Below are 25,432 nucleotides of genomic sequence, written 5' to 3'. Positions count from 1 at the left end.
TTAGTTCTTTGGTAATTTATTTGGACAGCATTTACTATGACCCCCCCCCCTTTACCGTCTATTTACTCTTGTGTTTCATGGTTGACTACGACATTACTTTGCTGCAGACTGTTTTTGTCGTTGTTAGACTCTCACCTCAGCTTCAAACCTTTATTGAATCCTCACCACAAAGTAGTAGACTCCGCACTTCTACACACCTGGCATGGCCCCTGTTCTTGAGGAACTGCATCTCAACTGTAGTGACAGAGAGAAGATGTGATACCCTGTTCCGAAGAAACACAGGATGGGGTGCGGGTTGGGAAGGAGCAACACAGAGAGGCGCGCTGGAGATGGGGTGTATCTTCGAGAGGAAAAGGTATTAGAATTAGAGGACATGGGAATTAGAAAAGCAACGGAACTAGTGTTGTCAGGATCATGTGCACCGAAGGAGAAGGAAGAGGGGGCGATGGAGAAGGAAGCCGAGGTTGGGGTGAGAGTGTGGAAGACCATGGCGGCTCTCCTGTGGGATGCTGCATGGAAACAGACGGTCAGGGTAAACCAGAGCTGAGACCTAAGCTTTGATTTTGTTACTATGTCAACTTAAAAAAGCCCATCCGCTTTTCTTCTTTGGCATGAAATAAACTGCAGTCTTGGTGCCTAAACGGCTCCCTCCTTGGAAAATTTTAGCCTGTCGCAGAGAACAATGTTGCCTTGAGTTTCATTAGTAGCCTATACCGGCCTTTCTATTTTGGGTCAAAAACCAGCTCCCAGACCACGACACAGAACTTCTTATTAATTTTGAGCGCTCAGCCTGGCTTAGGTTCCTTTCTGGCTAGCTATTTTAACTTAAACTAACCTGTTTCTCTTTATCTACCTTTCACCTTGGGGCTTTGTACCCCCCCCACACACACACACCTTTGTTACATCTTACTTTCACTGCATTCCTGTCCGTCTGTCTGTCTGTCACCGGCTTCTTGCCCCAGGCTTGTCCCCCTCTTTCTCCTCATTCTTTTCTCTCTCCTCCGGAACCTAGAGTCATATTTATTCTCTCTGCCTGCCAAGCTTCGCCTGTCCTTCTTCTACCTAGGTATTGGCTGTTCAGAGCTTTATGAGATCAGTCAGGTGCCTTAGGCAGGCAAGGTGAAATGAATGCAACACATCTTTACACAATTAAGCACACACCCTTCCATCATCTAATAGATGCGGCACAAGCCAAAGTAACACACCTTTACACAGTTAAAGAATTCTACAGCATAAACAAACGTAACACACCTATACACAGTTAACTATTCCACAGTGTAAACAAAAGTAGCACACCTTACACAGTTAAGTAATATTCCACCATAGTAGCCTATTTCCCCAACCAATGGCTATTCCTGCCTATATCGCTATTAGTCCCACCAGAAGCAATAGACATGGAGAACATAGCCTACTAATTAAGAAAAAAAATACGGAAAGAATTCACTGATGTTTGCAAATAGGTGGTTGCCTAGATTTTGCAGAAGAAAGTTTGAGATTAGAGTTAAAACAGACTTGGCGAAGCCGGGCCACATCTGGGCAGTGACGATATGCTGAGGTGTCTGCGCCCACTTCTGGCTGGTTTCTTTGGTGCTGTTTCTGGCCCTAGCTTTTCAAGTACAAAAGCAGTCTGAATGTCAGCCTGGCTGCTTCTCTGAAGAATTCACATTTCCATCTTTTGTTTCCCAGGCTTCTAATATAATAGCATGCTCACAACCTTAAAACCCATCAGACATAAACAAACAAACCCAATGTTCATATGCTTCTCAAAAGCTAGAGGCTTTTAGATGCTGTTTCTTATTCTCTAAGTATCCCCCTACTCCTAGTGCTCAGACACACACACACACACACACACACACACACACACACACACACACACCACACACACACACCACACACACCACACACACACACCAGTATCATACTCCTACCACACACACATAAAGAAATACCAAATACAACTGCAGTAAATCCAATTTGTTAAAATTTAGGCTACAGAAACTCATGCTGGTAGTTCCCAAAATTCATGACTTTGAAGCAGGAGGCTCACTTAAACTCAGGAGTTGTGTAGGAGTCAGATCCCGCCTCAAACATGCAAGCAAGCATGCAGCAAATAATATAGGCTGCCAAGGGCCACGCTCCACCTCACTGTTACCTCACCATCCACCCTGTCCCCATGTTCATATTCAGAACTAGGGTCTGGGTCTGAAGAGGTGTCTCAATGGTTAAGTCATCTGTTGCTTTTCCAGAAGACATGTCTTTGGTTCTCAGCACTCACAGCAGGAAACTAGCTTCAGTTTCCAGGGATCTATAGTTCTCTTGTCGTCTCTGTGGGTGCTCTACTCAAAGGCATAAGCCTGCACTACACACACACACACACACACACACACACACACACACAGAGAGAGAGAGAGAGAGAGAGAGAGAGACATGAACACACACTAGTACCCATACACACATTTATACATGCACAAAGACACACACATGTGAACACACACATGAGTTCTCTCTCTCTCTCTCTCTCACACACACACAGAAAGAGCGAGTAAATAAATTAGTATTGAAGAATGACAGCCACCACCACCATTAGAGAACGTGGGACCCAGTTAGACCTATACTTTGGGAATTGTCTTCCTGAGGAAGGAAGAAAACAAACGAGTAGCTATGGAGCTTGGGTGAAATAATATTCTAGGTCTGTAGGGATGGGCCACCTGAACTCCCAAGTGAGCTAGAAAATTCTATATGCCCTCGAAGGTGGGTGCTAATTAAATCTCTTGACAAGGGGAGGCTCACCGGGAAATTGAGGCATAGACAGATTAGGCAGCTGGCCCAAGGCCACCAAGAAAGGCCAAGATGCATGAATCTGAAGGAGATCCATGCCTGCATTGAAATTCATAAATAATGTTCCTCCCCAGGACCCTTAACACGGGTTTCTGGGGACAGAAGGGGTATTAGAAGAGGTTCAAAGAAAGAGCAACAGTGTTCTGAGAACTTCTGTGACTTGTATTAACTTAATGACCCAATTATTGATTTATTTTCATACTCTATTAGTGCTTCATGAGGATAGCATTATTCATGTTAATACAGTAAATGAATAAAGGATGGACCTGTGCTAACAGTCACTCAGGTAGATGGTAGATAGATGGATAGTAATAGCTGGATGGATGGATGGGTGGGTAAGTGGATGGATGGATGAATAGATGGATGGATGGATGGATGATAGGTTTGTAAGGGACCTACAGTGAGGGAAAAGTAGAAATCATTTCTCTTGTGAGATTCCAGGAACTGCCTTTGCTCTGGGCTTATTATTATTGTTGTTGTCATTACATTCATTATGTACTTCTAGCTGAAGAAAATTTTTCTCATGGCTCAGCTGACCATGCTTTTTTGCTTATTTTTGTCAAATAATGTCCATCTAGTCCATCAGGTTCATCAAAATTACCACTAGTATGAGGGAGGGGAACATCCGACCTATGAGGTGTGGCCAAGCCCTTGAACACTGAGGACTTGGGCAGTGTTCTTTCTGATACTTGCTGGGACATGGGCTGTTGATGGGAAACCAGCTTTGTTCTAACTGCTCAAAGATGTGCAGTGGCTTCAGACAAACAAATGAGCAAACAACTAATAATAAAACTAATGATTCCGATATGTCTAGACTCTAAAAGGTAATTATCTAAATGCTATCTCTTCCTTCTGTGGCTAGTGGAGTAGATTTTCCCATTCACAGAGGGAGGCTAGAATCACAGGCTGGGAATTAGTTAAACTGTTGTAAAACAAATTTTCTTCAAACAGAGATGTTTCCTTTAAAGAGATTTAAAAATGATACTGCAAACTCCGGGTTATTTATTTATTTATTTATTTATTTATTTATTTATTTATATTACTTATAGTTCAGTGAAGACAAAGGCATAGGGGACAGTTGAGCCCCTCTGTCCTAGAAACGTTGTCGCTGAACTTTGGAAGCCCTGTAGAAGTTTGCTTACAAGTCATATAGATGTATACAGAAACGAAACATGGTTTTTGCCTTTTTTTGTTTCCCTGAAATCAGCAGAACAGACCTTGTCTTTGTCGTTTAAGTTTTCTAAGAACAGTAATTGATCTTCTAAGATGTAACTTCTGGAATTTGCATACCTCCTAAGCTAGTCTACCGGTGAGAAGTTAGCCCCAGGGGTTAGGAAGCCAGGTCAAGGAAGGACACTGAGGAGAACTTTCCCCTCTCACTTTCTTCTGAGGCTATCCAGCTGGAATTTATTTTCCCTTCGTTGCCCTGAACTTTACTCTAATTATTTTTCCCCCTACAGTCCCCTGGTATTGAAACCAAGTTTTAACTTAGAGAGTGTGTTTTTTCAATCTTTCTTGTTATATTGTGGGAAACACATCCCTTTCCACCTTCTAGTTTGTATAAAAGAAATATTCCCAGAGCTGTATTAAAGAATCTAATATGTGCATGGTATTTTCAATTTCTCTAAGGTCTCTAGACTCAGTGACCTTCTTTCCAGTTTTTACATCTGGGCCTTGACCTTGACTTGTCAGTTATTTAAGTGTGAGACACCGTGGCTTCAAGGGGTGGAATATGAAGGCAAATTAGGCAGCTCCTGTGGTTGCTCTACAGGTGTGAGCTCCATAAACCAAGGTGGCCTTTGGGGGTAGGGATATAGCTCATTGGTAGAACACTGGCCTAATACACATAAGACCCTGGGTTCAAGCCCAGGTCACACAAATGTCTTATATCTGGTCTATAAGAGGCACGATATATGTATTTCATACTAACTGGTAGATTTTGTTTTGTTTTGTTGCTTAAATATGATAATTGAACTTTTTTGTTGTTGTTGTTATTGTTTTGTTTTGTTTTTTAAAGGCAGGTAGCTAAGTTGTAAATTATTGCTTTGTTATTCTTCCCTAAGAAGAGGCCTAACCTGTTTTTTAATTTTGTGTGTGTGTGTGTGTGTGTGTGTGTGTGTGTGTGTGTGTGTGTGTGTGTGTCTGGTAACCATTTTCTGAGACGTCCATATGGCTCTGGTTACTTTTGCTTATATTCCCACAACCCCTGTTCCCCATCGTTTCTCCACATATTCAAAATGGACTTTAGAGATTCGTTAAACTCCGGGACACAGTTCACTTCCACTCTGAACTTAAATGAGATGTTTTTTCTTTCTTTGTTTATTTTTTAGTTCTCAAAGGAATAGTGCTTAATCCTGGCTTTACCTATCTAATTTGCATATATTTATATGTTGAGCTACAAGAGAGAGCTACAGGGGAAAAACTGTGTCCTGCTAACAGCTAACAGTGTGTCTTTTCTTTTGACTTGCTCAAATTGAGAACTACTGCCTGTGGCAAATGTAATGGGAAACTACATGATTAATGCTCTCACACATACACCCCTTTAAAGAGGAGAAAATGGATAGTTGTCTTTAGAAGGAAAGTTTCTCAAAGAGTCCAGACTGACATGGATTCAGAAAGGGGGACTGTGGCCTTTGGAATTAAGATTAGAGGCTGAATGAGGTTAGCCAGAGGTGCTAAATGATTACACAACACTGGCCCTAAAAACTTGAAAGAAGCTAGGTCCAAGAGCCCCGCCCTTCTCCCGGCAAACTTGAGTCTCAGAACTCATTTGCTTCAACATTAAGGAATTCTTGAGGAGGCTTCACTTTCATAATGCTTATAGTTAACATGACGACTTGTATTGAAGATCCATCCTTTCACTTAAGGTGTTTTTAAAACTCACCTTTCTATCCGTTTCCTGGATGTGATGAGAAACATTCTTTCTCCTGTAGTTCAGGTTCCCATTTTACTTTGAAAGTCATTTAGGTTTCACCCAGTACTTTGGAGTTGAACTGTGCCATGAGACGGGAAATGAAGAAACATTTACAGATATATCTGCAACAGCTACTTTAGAATGGCCTCTTGTCCAGATTTGCTTGAGTAGGAAGAGATGTAGTTCTCCCGGCATAGCAGTAGAGCGAGGACTGGACAGCTCTGTGGAGTAAGGACATAGCTGTCTGCGGGTGGAAGACGCTGCCATGCCTGTAACCCTGGGGTCATTTGGCTTTCTTTGTAAAAATACATCAGCAATGCTGGAAGGGTAGGTTGGCTCAACCTGTCTAAGTGTGTCTAAAACAGCCAGATTATTTGGGAGTCAGGAACGTAGTTTCAGGTCACAAAGCCCCAGTGAGGTCTAGGCTCAGCCAAGAAGGGCCCCCTTTCTCAGCCACTCACTCGATTGTTAGCAACACTCGGTTCCTGTGTGTTTACAAGGATCGTCAGTTTCTCCTGATGGGAAGTTTCTGTGTGGTATGCATCTCTCCACTTTGAATATCACATCACTTCTTGTACTTCGAAGGAAGGATGTCTGCAACTTTTGGAACATGACCCCAGAGATGACAAGCCCTGGCCTTTGATGTGTTCTGTTCATTAGTAGCAGGAAACTAAACTCAGCCCACACTCAAGGGGATAGGATTACAGAAAAGAGCTGGGAGACTGGGGGGTTTAATAGAAGTCTCTTGGGAACATTGGGACCCATGGAAGAAGCTACCAAAGTCAAGCATGATGCCAATGCACTCTTGCTATGTCTAGATTGATAGACTCTTAGTGACCGGAGGTGTGAATATCACGTTTGCATTGCTAAATGTAGTATTTATAAGTACTAACTTGGGGGCCAGGAATGTGGTATCTCATAGGTGCCACATTGACTAAATGTTGAGCCAAGTGTATTTGAATATCAAGAGACCAAGGGGATGAGGCTACAGGAATGCTTAAACTTTGGGCCTCTAAAACCATGAATGAAGCCGGGACCCTCGCGGCCGTGTTAGTATTGTACTCCAGAGTCGGAGGGTCAGGGATCTCGGCTTGTATTCCATTGCGTGCCGCTGGTCCTTTCCAGGAACAGGGCCTACAGACAGGTTCTCAACATACTCGCTAAGATGGTAGAATGAAAGGTTCTGTTCGCTTTACTGGTTCCTCTATCCCTACTCTCAGCTTTCTGACTCCAGATGTGCGTGTTTATTAGTGAGTGAAGAAATGGGAATTCATCTTAGATGGAAACTGTTTAACTCCCTCTTCTATTTTTAATTCCAAGTTCTGTATTAGAAAGTCAGTGTACCTTTATAAGAGAAATCCGGGTTTTAGTCACCTGCTCAGGTGAATGATTCACAGGTTGCCTCGTCTCTGGCTTGGGAATTTAGGGATGAACGTTTTAATTCTTTGGCTCCTCTTGCTTGTGACTGGCTCCTGGGGAAACCATAAAGCCTCAACAAGACACTGGCACACTTGCAGACAAAGTGAGGGTTCCCTGTACGAGGCTGGCCTGGTCTTCATATGAACATCGGTTACCACAGGACTATCGTTAATATGTCTACCACAGCTAGAGTACACACAACACAAAGGCAGGAACGATACTTCTTACCATATATATATATATATATTTTAACTAAAGTAAGGTTAATGGTGGTTGTTGCAGAATGGTGTTTTTTTTTCTGCAGTTTGAGGCATCAGGTTTACCTCCCTTCCCTCCCACCCCCCCCAGAGTCCTGGCATATTTGAGGTTTTCAATCTCTCACTTTGCTTCTATCTTTTCCTTATTAGCAATCCCAGGAGGATTTGATTTCTGCATTGACTTGTGGGACTATTACATATTTTAATTAATATGTCATTTTGTGGTTTTAGTGTTCTGCCCTCTGCCATCTGTTTCCTTATGTCAAGTAGAACACTTTTTAACAAATTACCTAGTATCTTCTAAGACTACTAATGGCTGACCATCTATATTTAAAGTAGGATAAATCTATCCACCCTCTGGAAGCCAAGTACAGGCTGCAGAAATCACAAACTTAACATGGAGTAAACTACAATCTCACCTTTAAAAAAATAAATTCAATAAGTGAAGGGAATTTGTTCGTTGTTGTTAATGCGTGGGATATATTTTTAAGTTTTTTTTTTTTTTTTGGTTTTGTGTTTCAGTGTGGAAAAAAAAAGGAAGTCAGGTGACTAGGGCCTAGCAAAGTCACTCCTTAGGCTGGGCACTCCATAGAGTTAGGATTGTACTCCATGGTCTGGGTAGGTCTAGAGATCGTAGGGTTGGGCTGCTGTAGCTTACACATGAACTTACAAACTATATCATGCATGAATATTATTTGTCCACAAATGTTTCGAATGATTGGACTGAAATAGTCAAACAACATCATACGGAGTCAATCATCCCTATCCCTGTTACAGCTTTCTTGGTGATAGGTGACTGATGGGTGAGACTGTTGAGAAATGAACCTTTTCTTTTCCATTTTATGGAAGTATGCTCAGTATCTAATTCACGGAAGGTTGCTGTGTGTCCAGTAGCAAAGGCTCGTGTCTCTGTTTGTGAGCTGATGAGACCATGCTCTAGTTATTCTTTGCTGTCGCCATTTGCTATTGTTTAGTTTCTCTGATACATTCTACGTTAATTTACTTTTCCTTAACAAAAATCCGAAAAACCTCCCTGAAGTCCCAAAAAAGAGACTCTCCACGAAAACAATCCCATTTGTTACTGTGTTGAGCCTGCTTATCTTGGAGTATGAAGTTAAAATTCGTCATTTGCATGTGACCCATGAGTCGAGCTCACAGAGATTGAAGTGAGTTCGTCTCGGCTCAGGAGAGAGCAACATGCATGTGGCGCTTCTCCCAAGACCTCGTGCCTGAGACCCCGTGGGCTTTGAACTGGAGTCACGTGTGTGTGTATGTGTGTGTGTGTGTGTGTGTGTGTGTGGTGTATTTGTAGGATGTACATTTGCAGTTGAGGTCCACAGGAAGGACACCATTTCCTGGATCAAACCATAGAATGCAAAATATTGTGCCCTAAATAACACACTCATTGCTGTTAATGTCAGCAGGGGGAGTCTTCTCAACTTGGATATAATGAGAGCCCCCAGCAAAGTCAGCTGTTAACACTCCTTAAGTGCTTGTCAGGGAGACCAGGGGAGATGCAGAAGGCCAAAAACATCTTTTCCCTGTATTCTGCCTTAAAATTAAGAGTTTCAACAGGTGTTAAATCGTGACAGTGGAGGTCCTTTAGTATCCCACGTCCTTTAGAAGCTGAACTTGAGTTCTGCGGGGGGGATTTGTGTGAATCTGTGGATCTGTAACTCCACAAATAAGGAAGTTCATGCAGAAGAACTCTGGAGCTTGACTCCTGTCATCTCAAAGTGAGCAATTTTTTGAGCTCCTCGTGAAGAATAATGTGAAGATAGAAGAGAGAGGAGGCAGATGAAATGCTGGGTGCCTCTTTGTCACTTTCAGTATTACCAAACTAATTTTAAGCCATGTGCACTTTGATTGATGTCAGCTGCTTTTCCGAACAAAGAAACCACTTGAAGCAAGTCCTCGGGGAAGAAAGTATGTGGCTCTCATTTCTGCGATTTTTGTCATTTCTAGAGAGCATTAGTAAATACATGTGGTCGTTGTGGCTTTGACCACCCTTCAAAATCCCTTTGACACTGCCCTGTGAGTACCAAGTGGAGATAATCTTACAAAGTAGGGAAAGTTTGGGATCTTATCTTGAAGAGGGGAGGAAAGTCTCTCCCTCAGATGACTTATAACTTGAAACATGTCGTGTTTTAGTGAACCCCCTTTATTAATGCCATCCTTCTCTGTGGAAAATTAAAAGAAGATAAATGTGTTATTACAGCAGCGACCTTTCTCAATAGCATACCGTGCTATTGAGCTTACAATAGCATGGTGGAGTCACGGGGCTGGGTTAGTCATATAGAAAGCACAGCCAAATTCTGAGTAAAACCTCTAATTGAATTACCTGCAGAGTACTGACAGACAAGCTTTCAGGACAGACAAAGCTCTGCTTTCCCCAGCAGAAGTAGGTCATGTTGAAGTCTGCCTTGTGACTGCCTGTTACTGGTTTTGACAGTATTCTCACTGTGGGGCTCTGTTGGGCCCCTTTTCCTGTGGTTGAGGAGGAGCTGTTCCTGAAGCAAGAGAGTTCAAGCATTATCCTCCCGATTTAGAGAAAACTGATAACAGATCAAGCTGAAGGGAAGTTCCCTTGTAATAGAAGTCCCAAGTGTTTTTTTCTATAGATTACCACGTTCCTGCATGATTCTTCTTTTATTATACTGGGAAAAGAAAATAGGAGCATGGAAGTCACCTTCCTCTAGCATTTGGCTTAGTCTGAAAAGTATTATTTGTTTGGAGTATGTCTTGGAAGAGTATACAGAAACCATTTAATTGCATGTGAAAAACAAAGAATAATGGGTTGTTGTTCTCTCCTTTCTCTCTTGCCCTGTTGTCTTACCCACAGCGTCTGCCATCCCAGACAATGGAAGAAGGTCCTGCCTAAAGCTCAAAGTCTTTGTGAGACCAACAAGTAAGTTCACAGAATGAGTTTCAGAGGGTCCCCTCACTGCGCATGCTTTATCCGTGGTCTGGTTCACAGCGGTAAAATTTTATTTTGTCTTATTTTACTGTTAAATCTTGTGTGATATCTGTTTTGTACATTCACATCCATGTTTTAGTTTTCATCGTATTTTTTCTCATCATTCTTCATGATGCTTTTTTATTTTGTTTGTAAAAGTACACAGCAGTTGCTAACTTGTTGTTTCTTAGACTGTTGTACATGCACAGCAAATGGGAAGGATATCCGCATGTGGAGACATGCCATTGATTGTAAAACAATCTCTACATTAATCAAAGGAAACAATAGAGAGAAAGAAAAAAAAAATAAAAAAGAGAAATAAGTGGGAGTCTGAGGGTGTCTTCACTAACATATTTGGCTGTTATCTCTATTTTTGTTATAGATAGCTGTATGAAAACTATAGGTGTTCATGATCGTGTTTTCGATGTTAACGACAAAGTAGAAAATTCATTAGAACCAGCAGGTTAGTATGCTTAGAGAACCTCTCTGTAACCAACGCATCTACCTCTGGAAGCTTCTGCGCTGTTTTTCCTTTCTTCCTCTCTGCATGTGTGCATGCCCAGTCCTTTCTGCATTTGGCCATTGCTAGCAGCTTGCTAATATTACTTATCTCCTACCTCATCTCTCCAGTATCTTTGTGTAGTGCATGCTAGATAGAATCCAACGTTTCTTTCTTGGACATGGCTCTCATTTGACTGGGCGAAGTATTCTAACACAGAAACCCTACCAGAATACTAAAATCTCACTGCCTTTTACCGCATCCCCAGGGCGTGTCGGTGGATCCCTATGACTATAAAGGCCAGTTTTCAAACAACACAGAAACTGTTTCTGTTGTGCAGGTTTATGAGACTCTCGCTTTTTAATCGCACCCAAGTCCGTGGATAAAGTAGTAAAGACACTGCACAGAACACTGACTCAGCATCTTCAGTTATCTCTAGAAATGTGTGTGCATCAATGAAAGCAATCTAAAAAAATTGTATTTCACTTCAGTATTATTTATCCTGCTATTGACAGCCGTTGGCCTGGAGACATACAATTGTGCTGCCGCCACAAACTCACGTGTCACCTGCCACCACAAATGTACACTGCTGCTCCTTGAGCCAGGAGCAGGCAGTCCCTGAGTACGAAGTCTAAATAAGTTTTAAAGATAGTTTTTTTTTTCTACTACTGATGTTCACACTCAAACTTCCCATTCAGTGTGAACAAAGTAAAGGCCAAAGAATATTCATGTAACCACTTACAATGTTGCCTACTGTAGACAGTATAAACTGGGGCAAGCCATTTCTTTGCTTGTAAGTTTCATGAGGGTGGATGTAACCAGACCCATTGTGATGGGTAGCCGGCCTCTAGCCACTATATAGAAGCCCCTGTCTTCCTCTGGTCCATGCACCTATGTAGATCTTAACAGTTTTCCTTCTCCACCTCCCATGACCATCCTGGAGCCAAAGAGAAATAAAATCATTTTGTCCTCACAAATAGATTTAAGCCCCCCCTCCCCCTTTTGTAGTAGGACTTTTCTTTCTTACAGTTCTAGGAACTAAAGGGCTTTCCATCCACTTCATCCTCTGAGTAGTGTCATAGGAATAACGTTTGAAGAAGGCTTAGGGAAAGGTACCCTGAGTAAGCAGTGATGAGTAGATACACTTACAACAGCTGCCAGGAAGGGTTAGGAGTTAGGGTTCCCAAGCACTCCAGCTTTTTTTTTTTTTTTTCTTTTTCTTTTTGAGGCAGGCATCTCAGCCAGTTCACAAATGAGCAGGGTGTAGGAGGAGAAGCTTTCAGAAGCCTTAGTGGCTCTCCAGGGATCTGTTCCCTGCTTTAGAAGGGAACAAGAAGTGAGTACTGGCGACGTGGAGGTATTTTAATTGTGTCCTGAAAAACTGGAAGCATTCCTGTGACTTTTCAAGGTACCAGACTTCAAGCTAGAGAACATGACTACCACAGGGACAAGTTAAACAGGCGCTCCCGCAAAACCACAGAATATACATTCTGCATCCCATCGCCAAGGAACCCTGCCCAGGCCACTCAGCTTGTCAGACTTAATATCCTTAGCTCCCACTGCTAGGATAATAGGGTTAAGCTCTTCCTGCTCCTAGAGGGTTAGGTGTTCAGAGAAAACACATAACTCTCCTCGCTTCACTAGGAAGTCGTGAGTAGAATGACCAACAGGTTAAGCCTGCTGTAAACTTGCTAGGACTATAATTTTGAGATGCATTTCCCATGATCTTATTTTCTAGGTAAAGTCAATTGTCTCTCTAGCAAGGAGGAGGAAGGACCCTCTTTAGAGACATACAGGAGTCAATGGTTTTTGTTGTTTTCTGGCAATGAAGAAATACTGAGGACTATTCTGTTACTAAGAAAATCACCTCTGAATTGGACTAATGATAAAGTGGAATTGTTAAGACATAAGCATATGTCAGTGTCTTCTAAGAAAAACAAGTTCGTTCTCATACAGAACTTGGAATTTGTAGTGGCCTCAAATCTATGAACATAATACTGATGGAAGTTGGAAAAGTTTAGCAGAGTATAGTTGAGTGAGTGAGTATGTATGTGTGTGAAGAGATTGCTGGCAAGCATCCTCACTAACACGGTAAGACTGGGTTGAGCCACAGTACCTGGCAATTTGAATATGGTAACAGGCTTGAGTGTTCCCCTTTGTTTCCTAGAGAATTTAGCCAGTCACACTTGAAGTTCATTCCCACTATGGTGACTGGGATTTAACACATGCTGTCCTTTAGCCAGCCCTAGATGAACACAGAGGCTCTGGCAATCCGATCCGGTGAGCCTGCAAGGATACTACTGCATGTTCTCGGCGATGTGTACTAACTCACCTGTCTGTGGAATGCATTTGTCCTTTAGTTTGCTTGCACACTCTGCCTGCCAGTTTCCTATCTTGAGGGACGCAGGATAATCTCAGTGTAGACATACGCCCAGTTACATGCTCCGAAATACCATTAGTGTTCTCAGTCAACCGCTGAAACCACTGTGTGGTGGAACCCTGTAACTAAGGCAAGATTCAATTTGGCTTCTCTATGCAGAAGACCTCTTCCTTCCACTAGGCCACACTCACCATTACAAGGATGAATAACCTCCTATGTGCAGGTTTAATTTCAAGTGAAAATTCTGAAGTTTCCCCAAATTATCTAAATGATATCCACTTTTTCATTAGCTGCCTTGAGTAGTAGTTAATGGGGGTGGTGATTGACACACAGAATTCCCGACCAAAGACTTGTTTTCATCAAAGCAGAGCTTGTAAAATCCGGACTTATGAACATCATGTTGTAGGAACAGAAGCGTGCAGAGGATGGGTGTTCCCATCTGAGAGAAACACGGGGCAGCATGTATGGTAGGCGAATACACACGAGGTTAAAATAATGGATCGCACAGTTCACAGAAATGCTGATACGGACGTTATCGGCAATGCAAGGCTTGAGAGGTACATTCCCACTTAGGAGAACACCAAAGTCTCCCTTCTTGTTAAAGTCAGTTATGCTGCAAGCTTCCTTCCCCATGCCTTGTGCTGAGTGAGCCTGAACTAGTGGGTAACCTTTGCTGAGCCTCTGGAAGGGGTGGGTGGGAAGCAAGGAAGCCACGCTCTGCATGCTTGCCCCGATCCGGAAATGCAGCTTGGGTATATTTTAGCAACACATTTCCAAGCTTCACAAGGTGAAAGACTGAGTAATGTATTATTGAGAAAAGGGTGGAGAAGAACCCCAGTAGGTGATGTGATTTCAGGTGTATAAATATAAGTGATGTTTCAAAATGAGCCATGGAATCCTCGGGGTTTCTGGTTCTTTTATAATTAAGCCTGAAGTGCTCCATTGTTTTGATTGACACCATATTGGTGCTCTTAAGAATGTGATTTGGATTTTAATTTCAGGGCTGTTAAGGGCCTTTACTTCTGCTTCCTGTTAACTACAGATTTAATTAATGCATTAGCAAGGCTGAAAAGAGCAAAGAAAAGATGAGGGCCCGCGCGTACGGCTGCACTGTGCAGGGTTTACCTTCCAATTCTTGCTTCCTAACCTTTCCTAGTCTCCTAAGCTAAAAGCAATCTATCCAGGTTTGCTAAAGTCCAGGAAAGGAGAACAGATTAAACAAAGGGCTGTAGGGGCTCTTAGATGAAGGCCGGCTGAAACAAGAGCCCTCCGGGGCAGAAGACTTAACTCTCACATGCCTTGTTTCTTAGTTCACATGGGACAGGAATGAGACGAGCAGAAACTTCCAACAAGTGTGAGCCAAAACGAGTTTCTTTAGGACAAATAATAGAATGCGTGGCTCGCGCCTGTAAGAAAAAGTACCCTTAGTATGACGTGTGTAGTAGGTCACTATGCTGGAGGTTAAGACAATGACAATTAACCTCTTATGAGACAGCAAGTAAGTCAGGGAAGGATGTTAGGGATTGTCTTCTGGGGTCTACATAATTGAGAACAATTACTGGGGTCTCACTTGTTACTGTTCTCTCTGATTAACCGGTCAGCGAATCCCAAGTAGCAATTCTTATGTCCCCATGGGAAGTCCCCCCCGATGGTGAAATCAAATCTGCTCAGAGGCCAACTGTCAGCTCCAGAAACATGTGCAGAGGTCATCTGGGCTAAAAGCATAAGCTAGGCCAGATGGGAGGAAGGAGACAGGCTACATTAGAGAATAGCGTGGCTCATGGGCAAGCCTCCAGTCTATCTTCGGGCACTAATTACTGCAAAGTTCCCATTTCCAAGTTAAGCCTGTTAATCATGCAGATCAGGGAGGCTATCCAAAGTCAGAGGCAGCCTCGTAGAACACTTTATAGCTAAATAAAAGAGGCTTAACTCACTTAATCCATTTTATTTAGAGGAAATTTGCATCCACACTGATAATTTATGTGTCCAGCTTCAGCCTGATACAAATAAGAATAGTCAAGTTCAAGTAATTTAATCTGGGAGATGTAGGACCTGTAATGGAAATAGCGCCATAATTGATTCCTAATTGTAGGCAGCCCAGTGGGTACAGGGTTTCTGAAGTTTACTGGGTATTATATGTAGTTTATTTTAAATACTGTTGTTTTGGCATTGGATTTTTCACATTTGAAAATACATGCAGGCACCGAACAAACTGAACATTCACCGCTAATCCCGTGAAATGCCTAAAACGTAGGAAATGAGCAGCCCTGCCTGCGTAACTACTAATATGCCCACATAACTCTTCCCCCTTCCCTTCCAATATGTCTCTTTCCTCGCCCACAGCACTGCAGACCTAAAGGTACTTTTCCTATCTCAAGTTCTGTGCAAAGCGTGTCTGACTGGTAGCGCGAGCCAAAGTAGCTTATGCAGCAAATATTACACTGTATGCACAGTTTCCCCTCAGTATTAAGAGAGAGTATAAATATTGTGAAGGAAGTCCAATTTTCCCTGCCTCTCCTTTGTTTGCTGTAAATAATGAGTGATTATGCAGACATGAAAGTCAATGGTGGCACAGGGTTCATTACCCTACTTTGCAGAGGGTGGCGAGATCTGTTAACAGCAGGCTGCTGCGAGAGAGTTATTAAGGATGTGAAATCTCATTGGAATGTGTGCTTTCTATTTGAACAGATGATACCGTACATGAGTCAGCCGAGCCATCCCGCGGTGAGAACGCGGCACAAACACCAAGGATACCCAGCCGCCTTTTGGCAACCCTACTGTTCCTCCTGGCGATGCTTTTGACATTATAGCACAGCCTCTTCTCGTCACCTGTCACAGAAAACATCAGGGTCTTGGAACACCAGAGATCCACCAAACTGCTCATCCCAAGAAGGGACTTATTATTGGTTTTCTTTTTTTTTTTCTTTTTTTCTTTCTTTCTTTTTTTTTTTTTTTTTTGGCAGATGTCAGATTTTTTTGTTTGTTTTCTTTCCTTCAGCCTGATTTCTAAGCAGCAACCCGGCGGTAATGGGGGGAGGGCTAAACTAGCCACCGCCCTCCTTCGCCCCACCCAATCGCCCCCGAGCCCTGGTCCTCGTCTTCTCTCACCCCTTCCAAATTCAGTGGACTCCAAATGAAAATGCCAAATTGTCATTGTGACACCGGTGGGCCTTCACCCCCTGTGCGTTCTCTAGAACTCACCTCTGTAAGCTCAGGGTGTCGACAGTACGCAGACAAGGAAGAGTCGTGGCAGACGCTGCCAGCAATGGCCAACTGAGGGGATATCTCTCTCCTACAGTACTCATGCCTTCAAATGCAGGACAGCAAGGTGATTGTGTGGCACGCTGCGTTGGCATGTCAGGTCCAGAGGGGCGGAACTCAGAATAGACATACTATTCCACCATATCCTCTAGGAGTGTAGAAGCAAGCAGGCTTCTCAAAGGCCCAGATACTAGCTTTTGTTTTTGTTTGTTTTGTTTGTTTGTTTGTTTTTATCAAATATGACTGTCTTAAAGCGTTCTTGCCGGCAAAACTCGAGCTGTGTCCAAGAAACTTCTTCTCCCAGAAGGAGGGTTCGGTTGCAGGGATGGTAGGTTAATGCAGGAGACGTGCATATTGAGGAAACTATCTGTTGCTAGGGGTGTGAGTGCCTCTTAAGTTTTTAGTGATTGGGCAGTGCACACCTGATGGTTTTGCTTTTCCTTTGAATACAGATCTCACCATGGTGCTACAACGTTTCTTTTTCTTTTTAGGAGTTCAAAGAGGCATTTTTATGAATAAAGTGGCCTTCCCCGAGGCTGACAAGCCAGGGTTGATGAGTAGAGAGTGGAAGAGCTTTGGCTGCTCCTCTGGGGACAATATGTACAAGGAAAGGAAGTCTGTGGCCAGAGGAGATGTGATTTGGCTTTGCTGGATCTCCAGTGTGCTGTGGCCTTCCCCCAGCTCCCACCCCCGCTGCCCACGTTCTGCCCCATGATCACAGGGGACTCAGACACAAACCCCTGTCACCAGGAGAGTCAGTCAGCACTACTTGGGAGGGCTAAAGGGAAATCTGGAATAAAAATTCCAAAGTTTGAAATAAAAATTCAAGCGCTGATTTTATATTCTTTCCCTTTCTGACACAGCCTAGAGCGTAGGGGAGCATGTGTTTATCTGTGGGAGATAAACAACATGGAGTCCCAAAGACTTTGACAAAATATTTTTTTAAAAATCCACTAGAATAGAAAATACATTATTTAGATATACTTTATGCTGAGAGTGAGTATATATGCTTGTCCTATTTAAACTTGTGAGAAAAAGTGGTATCCCTCGATACATTTAGAAACGTGGGGGGGTATCTTGTTTCACATTAGGGTTGGGGCAGAAGGAGAATGAACTGAACGCAGGATGACCCTGTTTAAGGAACCTTAGCATGGCCCAGGGGGTGGTCCCAGCCGCTTACCAGGTAACACAGGCTGTGAGGTTTCTCCTGGTGGCATGTCTTGAATTTGAAATCCCAAAGCCTAGGCAGGGGAAAACGTCAGCCCAAAGGAAAGGTGGTCTAGCCTTGTTTTGCTATTGCACGACATCAATAGAATCCATGCCTTTGCAAACAAGCAAGTCAGTAAATGCAATGATCACATAATGTGGAAAATTGAAAGCATTCCAGAAAAAAAAAAAGGATTTTTTTATATATTCATTTTTAAGATGTATATGTAAAAAAAAAAAAAGAGTTCACATTGTAGATGATGGCCTTCAAGAATCGGAAATTGCTTAGAATTGTGAGTAGTTTCAAATTAGAAAAACGTGTGAGTGGAAGACAGCTGTGAATGTACTACACCCTAGAGAGTTGTACACACATTGGAATGTGAGCTGGGCTTACCTGGTTCCTTTGGAGTGGAGGCGACTGGAGTCTGTTCTCGCTTGAACCATGAGTGGGGTTGCCAGCCTCAAAGATATTGTCAGTCTTCACCCTCCAACATCGGAGACTCGTCTGGAGTGGCAGAGTGTCATCACAGAAGGCACCCACCATTTCACTGAAACAAAGCTTCAAAGCATTGAGTTCTTTTACCTTTATTTATATGCTGGACACTCTCAATAATATCCAGATATATTCTTTTTTATTAATAGTTACAGGTTTGTGGGTTCATGGGATATCAGTAAGGGAACAACAACAACCGCAAAATTCCCTTCTAAGATAGAACTGCATGTGCTACAGTCAAGGAAACCAAGTGTAATAATTCCAGTTAGTCCTAACGACGTTAGCCGTCCTAATGTCATTTTAGAGATGGTGAATTTTGTGGTTCTTCTAGCATTTGTCGCTAACAAATGATGAAATGATTACTCATGGCCCTCTCTGCCATTGTCTTTCATTTTCACTGTGCAATTAGACCCTTTTACTTCACTGTCATACCACCGCAGATTAAGTTTAAAAAAAAAAATAGCAGAACTATCCACACCAGTAGACAATATGCTTCTCTACCTGTAAGTGGCATAATTGTAGCTAATGCACTTGTGTGGAGTTTTCAAGACGATTGGTGTCAGGCAGTTTTTATCTTGTCCAAAAAGCGCTGGTGGCCTTTTGTGGTGTTGCTACAATCCTCTGTGGGCTTAGGATGTCCGTGCATCTTGGTAGTGGGTTTAATTTTAAAAACAATTCAGAAGCTTGAAGGGAAGCTCTGGAGCCCCTCTCAGCCCCAGTTGGTCAAACCCCAGCGACCTTTGCCCCTGGTTGCCAAGGGCTTTGCAACATGACGCAGGGAATAAAGATCTGTCTGTTTAGTGGATACTGTGTATCCTTTAATAGACCAGGTAACAGTCCGTGTTAGTTTTAGACTATTGTTTTGTACTGTACTTTCTTGGGTGGCAGAGGAAAGAAAAGTTAAAATGTTAAAAAAAAAAAAAAAAAACAAAAACAAAAAAAAAAACAGAAAAAAAAAACTGTGTTCTTTAATTCTGTATTATTAGCAACCTCTGTTGTATATAGTGTTTGATAATAAAGTATTAATTTGATTCTTATGTCTTTTGTAAGTGAGAACAATAGACTTTCAGGATACAAAACATGCATTGAGGCTTTGAAACATCCAGTGTATACATGGCTGAGAAATCACAGGTGACTGGAACACTGCTCCATACTGGACTTGTGTGGTCATTGTGCAATCAGTCTTACAGCTCCATCGTCTTGGGACCAGAGACAACAGCACTGCTCTGATTCATCCTTTGTCCTCAGTGTCTCCAAGGTCTGATGTCGGAGCTCTGTGGTCCTGTCCCCCACAACACGCATGTGGTTTGAAAAGGCTTAGAGGACTCTGGTTCTGTACTTTGGTTTGGTTTTCTGTTTGTCATTTTCCCCCAGGAAGTCTTGTCACTATCAAGTGCGGCTCAGACTCAGGATGGTTGCAGACCAGTCCCTAGAGGAAGGCTCAGTGTGGCTGTTCCCTCTGTGTCCTTGTGAAAGGAAGAGTCACAGTACCTGTGGGCTTTCAGGGACTCTGTTTTTCTCCTGTGCCTTAGCAACGGCTGCAGCCATTTTTATTAGCTTCACAAAAGTAGAAAACGTTTTAAACTCTTCCTTTCCATTCATTGCTCTCAGAGTTGTGGTCATCAGCTTTTCTGTTGAAAGCCACCTCCACCAACACCCAGTTTGCCTGCTCCCTCTTTCTCTTTTCTCTTGCTTTCTTCCCACATTCCGTTTTTCCCCCAGAGCCGTGAATGGGCAGGTCTGTCTCTGGTTTGGCTTCACTGAGTTTTTCCCATGCATTTGCCCCAGAGCTGCTCGGATGTGAGACAAATCTCCCTACAATGGACTCACTCCCATTGTTTGTACAGTTTAATAGATGCTGGCATGTTGGGGGTTACCCATGAGTCAAAATCCGTTTTCCATGCTTACTCTCTGACACCCATTGAAGCCACTCATTGCGTGTGCGTCTGGGTGTGAAGTCCAGCTCCGTGTGGCCCCATGCTTGTCCTCCTGCTTTGCAGTCCCCTGCACTTGCCCATCGAGTGCTGTTTTGAAATGCTGACATTATATAAACGTAAAAGAAAATGTAAAAAAAAAAAAAAAATTAAGACACACACACGTAAACCCATACAATCTGTATTTGTATATACACACGTGTCCGAACAAGTATACCTAAATAAAAATTAAAGATTTTCATCATTTTAATTGGATCCCTCCTTCTCCTTTCTTCCTTGAATGACGCCTTTATTTTAGGGACTAATTGTACTCTACTGATTTTTTTTTAAAAAAATATGAACAGGAAAGATAATATGACAGATATAAGAGAAGGTATGGGAAGGTCAAAGGATGCAGGGTTGAAAAGGGCACATTTGTTCTGATGAGAAAATGGTGCAATCTCAGCCTTGTTTGTATTCGAGCCTTAAAACAGGCAATGTGACAAGCCTTCATCCTAAGTGACGTAGGTACACCAGGAGTATACATACACATTATATTTTTACTTAACACATATTCTTCTACCCCACCAAGATAAAAGCCAAATAAACATCTCCTAGCAACCATCTGCCACCCCAGAAGATTCAGTAGAACTAATGCTCTCAGTACAGCCCAAACCTCAATTCTCTTTACCAAGTCAGAATTAACTTACATGGTGTGACCATGGCAAATCGCATGGCTTCTTTAGGACTCTTATATGGATATGGTGACATTTTAGAAGCAACTTGTTGCTATCCTTTAGCTTTTTTGCTCATTGGGCAGTGTGAAGCCCATTTGGCATCTGAGAGATATCTATTTTTGTCTTTGAGGAAGACGTTGATATGAGGGCAATTACAAAATACCATCTATAGAGTGAAACCCAGCAGATACATGACCCAGGAGACATTTCTTGTGCCTCATAACTTGAATTTAATGATCTGATATTCAGTTTGTGCTCACCGAGACCTTCCTACTATAATTATTTGGCAGGGAACTAAACACTAATAATTTTGCATAACCTTTTTTCTGCTAACAAAGACTGACAGTTTTATGGAATGAAAACCAACACACGCTTTTTACAAGGTGTACTGGACTACATGTGTGACATTTCTAATGGGACAGCATTGCGTTGTCATTGTCATTTTCATCATCATCATCTTCCAAAGCATCGAAGCAATCATGACATCGTTCTCAGTCAGTGATGTGTGGAACCGTCTTCCCAGTCTGTACTTTCAAAGCTTACAATGCGAGGCAGAATCTACATGAAACTTCGATTAATTATGTATAGGTAGTAGTATAAAATTCAGGTCTTTATACCATGCACAAATAGGTGAATGGGGTTTTTTGTTGTTTTGTGTTTTTTTTTTTTTTTTAGTTTAGTTTTTGTTTGGTTTTTGAGTGAGTGAGGAAAGTTGGGGACTTTAGGAAAGTTGGAGACTTTAAGGTTAGAAAACTCAAGTTAAAGGAAATTATCTAAACGGTAGTCAAATGAGATTAGAATTGCCTTACAGAATTGAAAACTTGGTAAGTAAAAAGCCACTATAGGCTTCAAGAGAGATGAGGTCATTGGGTGGCTTTTTTTCATGGTTGCCATAAAGCTGGCTGTGGATGCGAGAGAGCCCAAGACAATATGAGTGTTGCTAAATGAATTTTGAATATGTTGGTATAGAGAACTCGTCATTTCCTCCCTCAAGGATATAGGGTTAGTGAAAAGTGATGACAATTTCAGATCCTGGACCCAAGGCTGTATCTACATTTAACAGTCCACAATCTTGGTGAAGGTAGAGGCTACGTACACAGTGTATACACCCAAACACAATGCACAAGCACACATACGTGAGTAAGGAATCTAAGCACAATGTAAAACATGCAGACTGATGGGCAATTTGATTGTAGCTGTGAGCTTCTGATGCAGAGACAGGTCTCAACAGAGAGTGCTATTCACACTAATGGCAAAGCAAGCTGGGCCAGAGATGGTGGACCATTGAACAGTGTCACAGGAACCACACTTATTTTTGTCAACAATGCATTTGGAATTTGTGGTCATCTGAAGTGCTAAAAATAAGGAATCACAGGGGACATTGAGTGACTCAGTTGCCATGTGTTTTGTAAATAAAATGCATACGTATTAGAATCTCACATCTCATGGGAATACGTAGTAAATATAGGAGCTATAAAAATCCAAGTATTTCTGAGACCATGTTCATTGATAACAACAGTTTTATGGGAACTGTTTGCAAAAACAGCTTCTTAGATATATATTTTTTTTTGTGTGTGTGTGTGTGAAGCTTTAGTTTCATGTTTAGCTAATAATATCACAGTCCTTTAAGAAAGCCCTGTAAAACTACAGCGAGAAATACCATTATCCAAAAATCATAAATAACTAATCAGACCAGTATTAAGTTGTCCAGTGCCTATTTTAAAGATGGAGCCATTGGGCTGGAAAGATGACGCAACCGTTAAAGGCTAGGATCATAACCAAAAGTATAAGATGGAGCTATTACTGCTCACTCTGAATGGTGAAGTCTTTTCTGTCCCGTACTTAAAATACGGACAATAAGGAAATGCCTAAGATTTAAAAAAAAAAAGGAAGAAGAAAAAGATAGGGAATCGCATTGCTTTGCCAAATGTTTAGTTAGTATGCAGAAGACTGATTTGTCAAGCTAGACTTGTGGAAAAACTTAGTACCCAGTTACAAATGCTGAGCTCACTGTGCAAATACTATTTCAAGGTGAAGCTTTTGAGCTCCTTCCGGTTTCCAAGTGGAATGCAGGCTTTTACGCTTTCATATGGCATTTCTGGACTCATCCCGTAGGACCAGGGAGAAGAAATAGGAATAGTGGCCTCATGTTCAGCCTGCCCCAGGAGGAGGAACCATTGGTTATTTCCATCACAGGTTGCTACCCATTGGCCTCTACATATGCTGGTTTCATTGCTTATATAAAGTATCCCCTGTTCCTGCTAAGCATGCTGTGGGCTCCGCCATGTTGTAACCAATGACAGCACTGTTGATATCGACGCTGAAGGCTGGATGACTAACACAGAGAAAAAGAAGGCAGGAAAACAATCCCTGCTAGCTCCTCTTCTTGTCATTTGCTGAGGATTTCTTGGTGTAATTGTTTTCTTTTGCTTTTGTTTTGTTGGCCTTTGCCTGAGCAAGGGGTTTTCTATATCATCAAGGAGAGAACCCTTCCTGACTACAACCCACATCATAGCAGCTCTAGGACAAAGACACCAGAGCCAGAGCCAAAGCAGGGGTATCACAGACCTGACCATTTGGTGTAAAAACAGCTCCTCAAGGATGCTGTCAATCAATGTTAATCAGAAGGATTCAATCTAGTGGGTGGTTCTCCGAGTCAATAATGTGCTTTGAAATACCCTGGATTTTCTTCATGATTATTCAAGCAAGAACTTCATGTTACTTGGTAACACACGGATGCTTGTCAATTCTGACAAGAACACAAAGGGAGGGACAGAAAAAAAAAATCTCAAAGGGAGATGACAATGGAAAAATAGAACAAAATATTTTTGCCTGCTGTTTTGTTCACAAGTACCAGGTGCTTCCTCAAACAGCACGTGTGTGAGACTGAAATGTGTGTAGCCAGAGTCAGTTCCTTTCCTTTGCATCCATGAAACAAGAGAAAGAACACATTTATCCCCACACACATTCCTGAAAGCGAATGTTATCATCACCCTTTTTTTTTTTTTTTTCTGTTCAAAGCTTGCTTTTTTTTTTTCTTCTTCTTTTTTTTCTTTTGGCCTCTTCCATACCTCTGCCCCAGGAAAGGCCCGTGATTTGTGTAGCAGAGTGTGACAAGAACCTCCTCTGAAATATGTGTTCTGCTTTACTAGATCGAGACACATTTTCTACAGTAGAAAGAACAGGACAATCTGTGTCTTTCTTTATTTTTTTACTAAAGACAGTGTGCCAGCCTGAAAGCTGACTCCATTTATTTCTCCTGCAGGGAGCCGGCTTGTTCCTTCTGGAAGATGCAGGTACTTAAAATAGTAATAGGCTTTGTGGTTTATAGAGAGTATTTCATCCCAAGATCTCAAAGGCATGGAGAATAAAATATAAACCAATGGCTCTTTCCAACAAGCTTGGAAGAATTAACTGGAAGGCGGGGGGTGGGGTGGGGGGGTGGGGGGGAGTCATCTTCCCTCCTTGGAGGAACAGAGCCCAGCAAGCTGCTTTACCCAGGTAGCACTGGGAAAGAAGGGGTGGGGCAGGAGCGCCTAGGATTTGGACAGGGGCCCTAGTCTGTTACTCCCCATTCCTAGGAACTTAAAAGCCAGGGCTGAAGGAAAAACAAATGACATGTTTATCCCTTTTTAAAGGAAGTTTCCAAAGCCTTGCAATCAGGAGAAAGGAACTGGGCAGCTTCCCAAACACTTCTAATTTGTGAGTCAGTGGTTTTACCACAGAAATTTACTCTTCAATGTAACTTTCTTCTCTAATTTCTTCATCACATGCCCTTTGGACATACTCAGATTTAGCTCTCAAAAATGTTTGATTAATGCTAGGTATCTAGACAGAATTCTGGACTCATGCAGAAATCGGTATCTGTGAATGCTCAGTGCTGTCTACAAAACACTATAGTGTTTTATAAAACCACAGCATCATCCTGCATACCGGAAGTCATATCTATACTCCTTACCGTATCTGACACAATGTAAGTGCTCTGTAAATAGTCCTTGTGTTGTTTAGGAATAATGACAAGCAAAACGTTTGCACCCTTAGAACTTACGCATTTCCAAACAGTGGCTGGTTGGTTGAATCCATAGGTGCCACATTGAGGGTGTGGGAAACCAACTATATCTGTATTGTTGTTTCTTTCAGGTGTTTGCCAACTCTCCCCTCCCACCCCACTGCCCACCGCGCCACATAAATACCCCAGAACTCTTTTTTACATTCTCTAATCTTATGTATTCATCACAACCCTTTTTTTTTTTTAAGGCACTGTCCATTATAAGCAATGTGGCATTTGAAAGGACAGAGAGAAGCATGTTAGACATGTTTGAAACCAGTCTGATTACATCTAGAGCCATAGGGCAGAAATGTGGCAGTTAAAAGAAATCACGCTGGGGGGATGGTCAGTCAAGCACACCGTGCAGAGACTTCCCAGAGCTCAGCTGCACAGGGAAACCATCTGCTCTGGCAGAAGCATCGCTTGGCATTAGGGACCCTTGGTGTCTTTCCTTCAATTACTACCCAGAGAGTGACCCAATGTTCCAAGGCCGCAAGTGCAGCCATTATTA

General features: G+C 42.3%; 1 protein-coding gene across 2 annotated transcripts in view; it reads left to right on the top strand.

The window, feature by feature from the left end:
* The window catches only part of Efna5 (ephrin A5), a 271,208-nt gene extending 255,028 nt beyond the window's left edge, over nt 1-16,180 (top strand). Inside the window, exons 3-5 of one of the 2 annotated variants that reach the window (XM_051190875.1) lie at nt 10,271-10,336; nt 10,767-10,847; nt 15,952-16,180. In XM_051190875.1, coding sequence (XP_051046832.1) covers nt 10,271-10,336; nt 10,767-10,847; nt 15,952-16,073 — 269 coding nt within the window. In that variant the 3' untranslated portion in view covers nt 16,074-16,180. The remainder of the gene's footprint in view (nt 1-10,270; nt 10,337-10,766; nt 10,848-15,951) is intronic. The other variant, XM_051190876.1, reaches the window with a different exon arrangement.
* The last annotated feature ends 9,252 nt before the right edge of the window (nt 16,181-25,432 follow it).

This window comes from Phodopus roborovskii, unplaced genomic scaffold (assembly GCF_943737965.1).
Source record: "Phodopus roborovskii unplaced genomic scaffold, PHOROB, whole genome shotgun sequence".
NCBI lineage: Eukaryota > Metazoa > Chordata > Mammalia > Rodentia > Cricetidae > Phodopus > Phodopus roborovskii.
The sequence above is the reverse complement of the archived record's forward strand: the minus strand, read 5'-3'. Positions and strand labels throughout refer to the sequence as shown.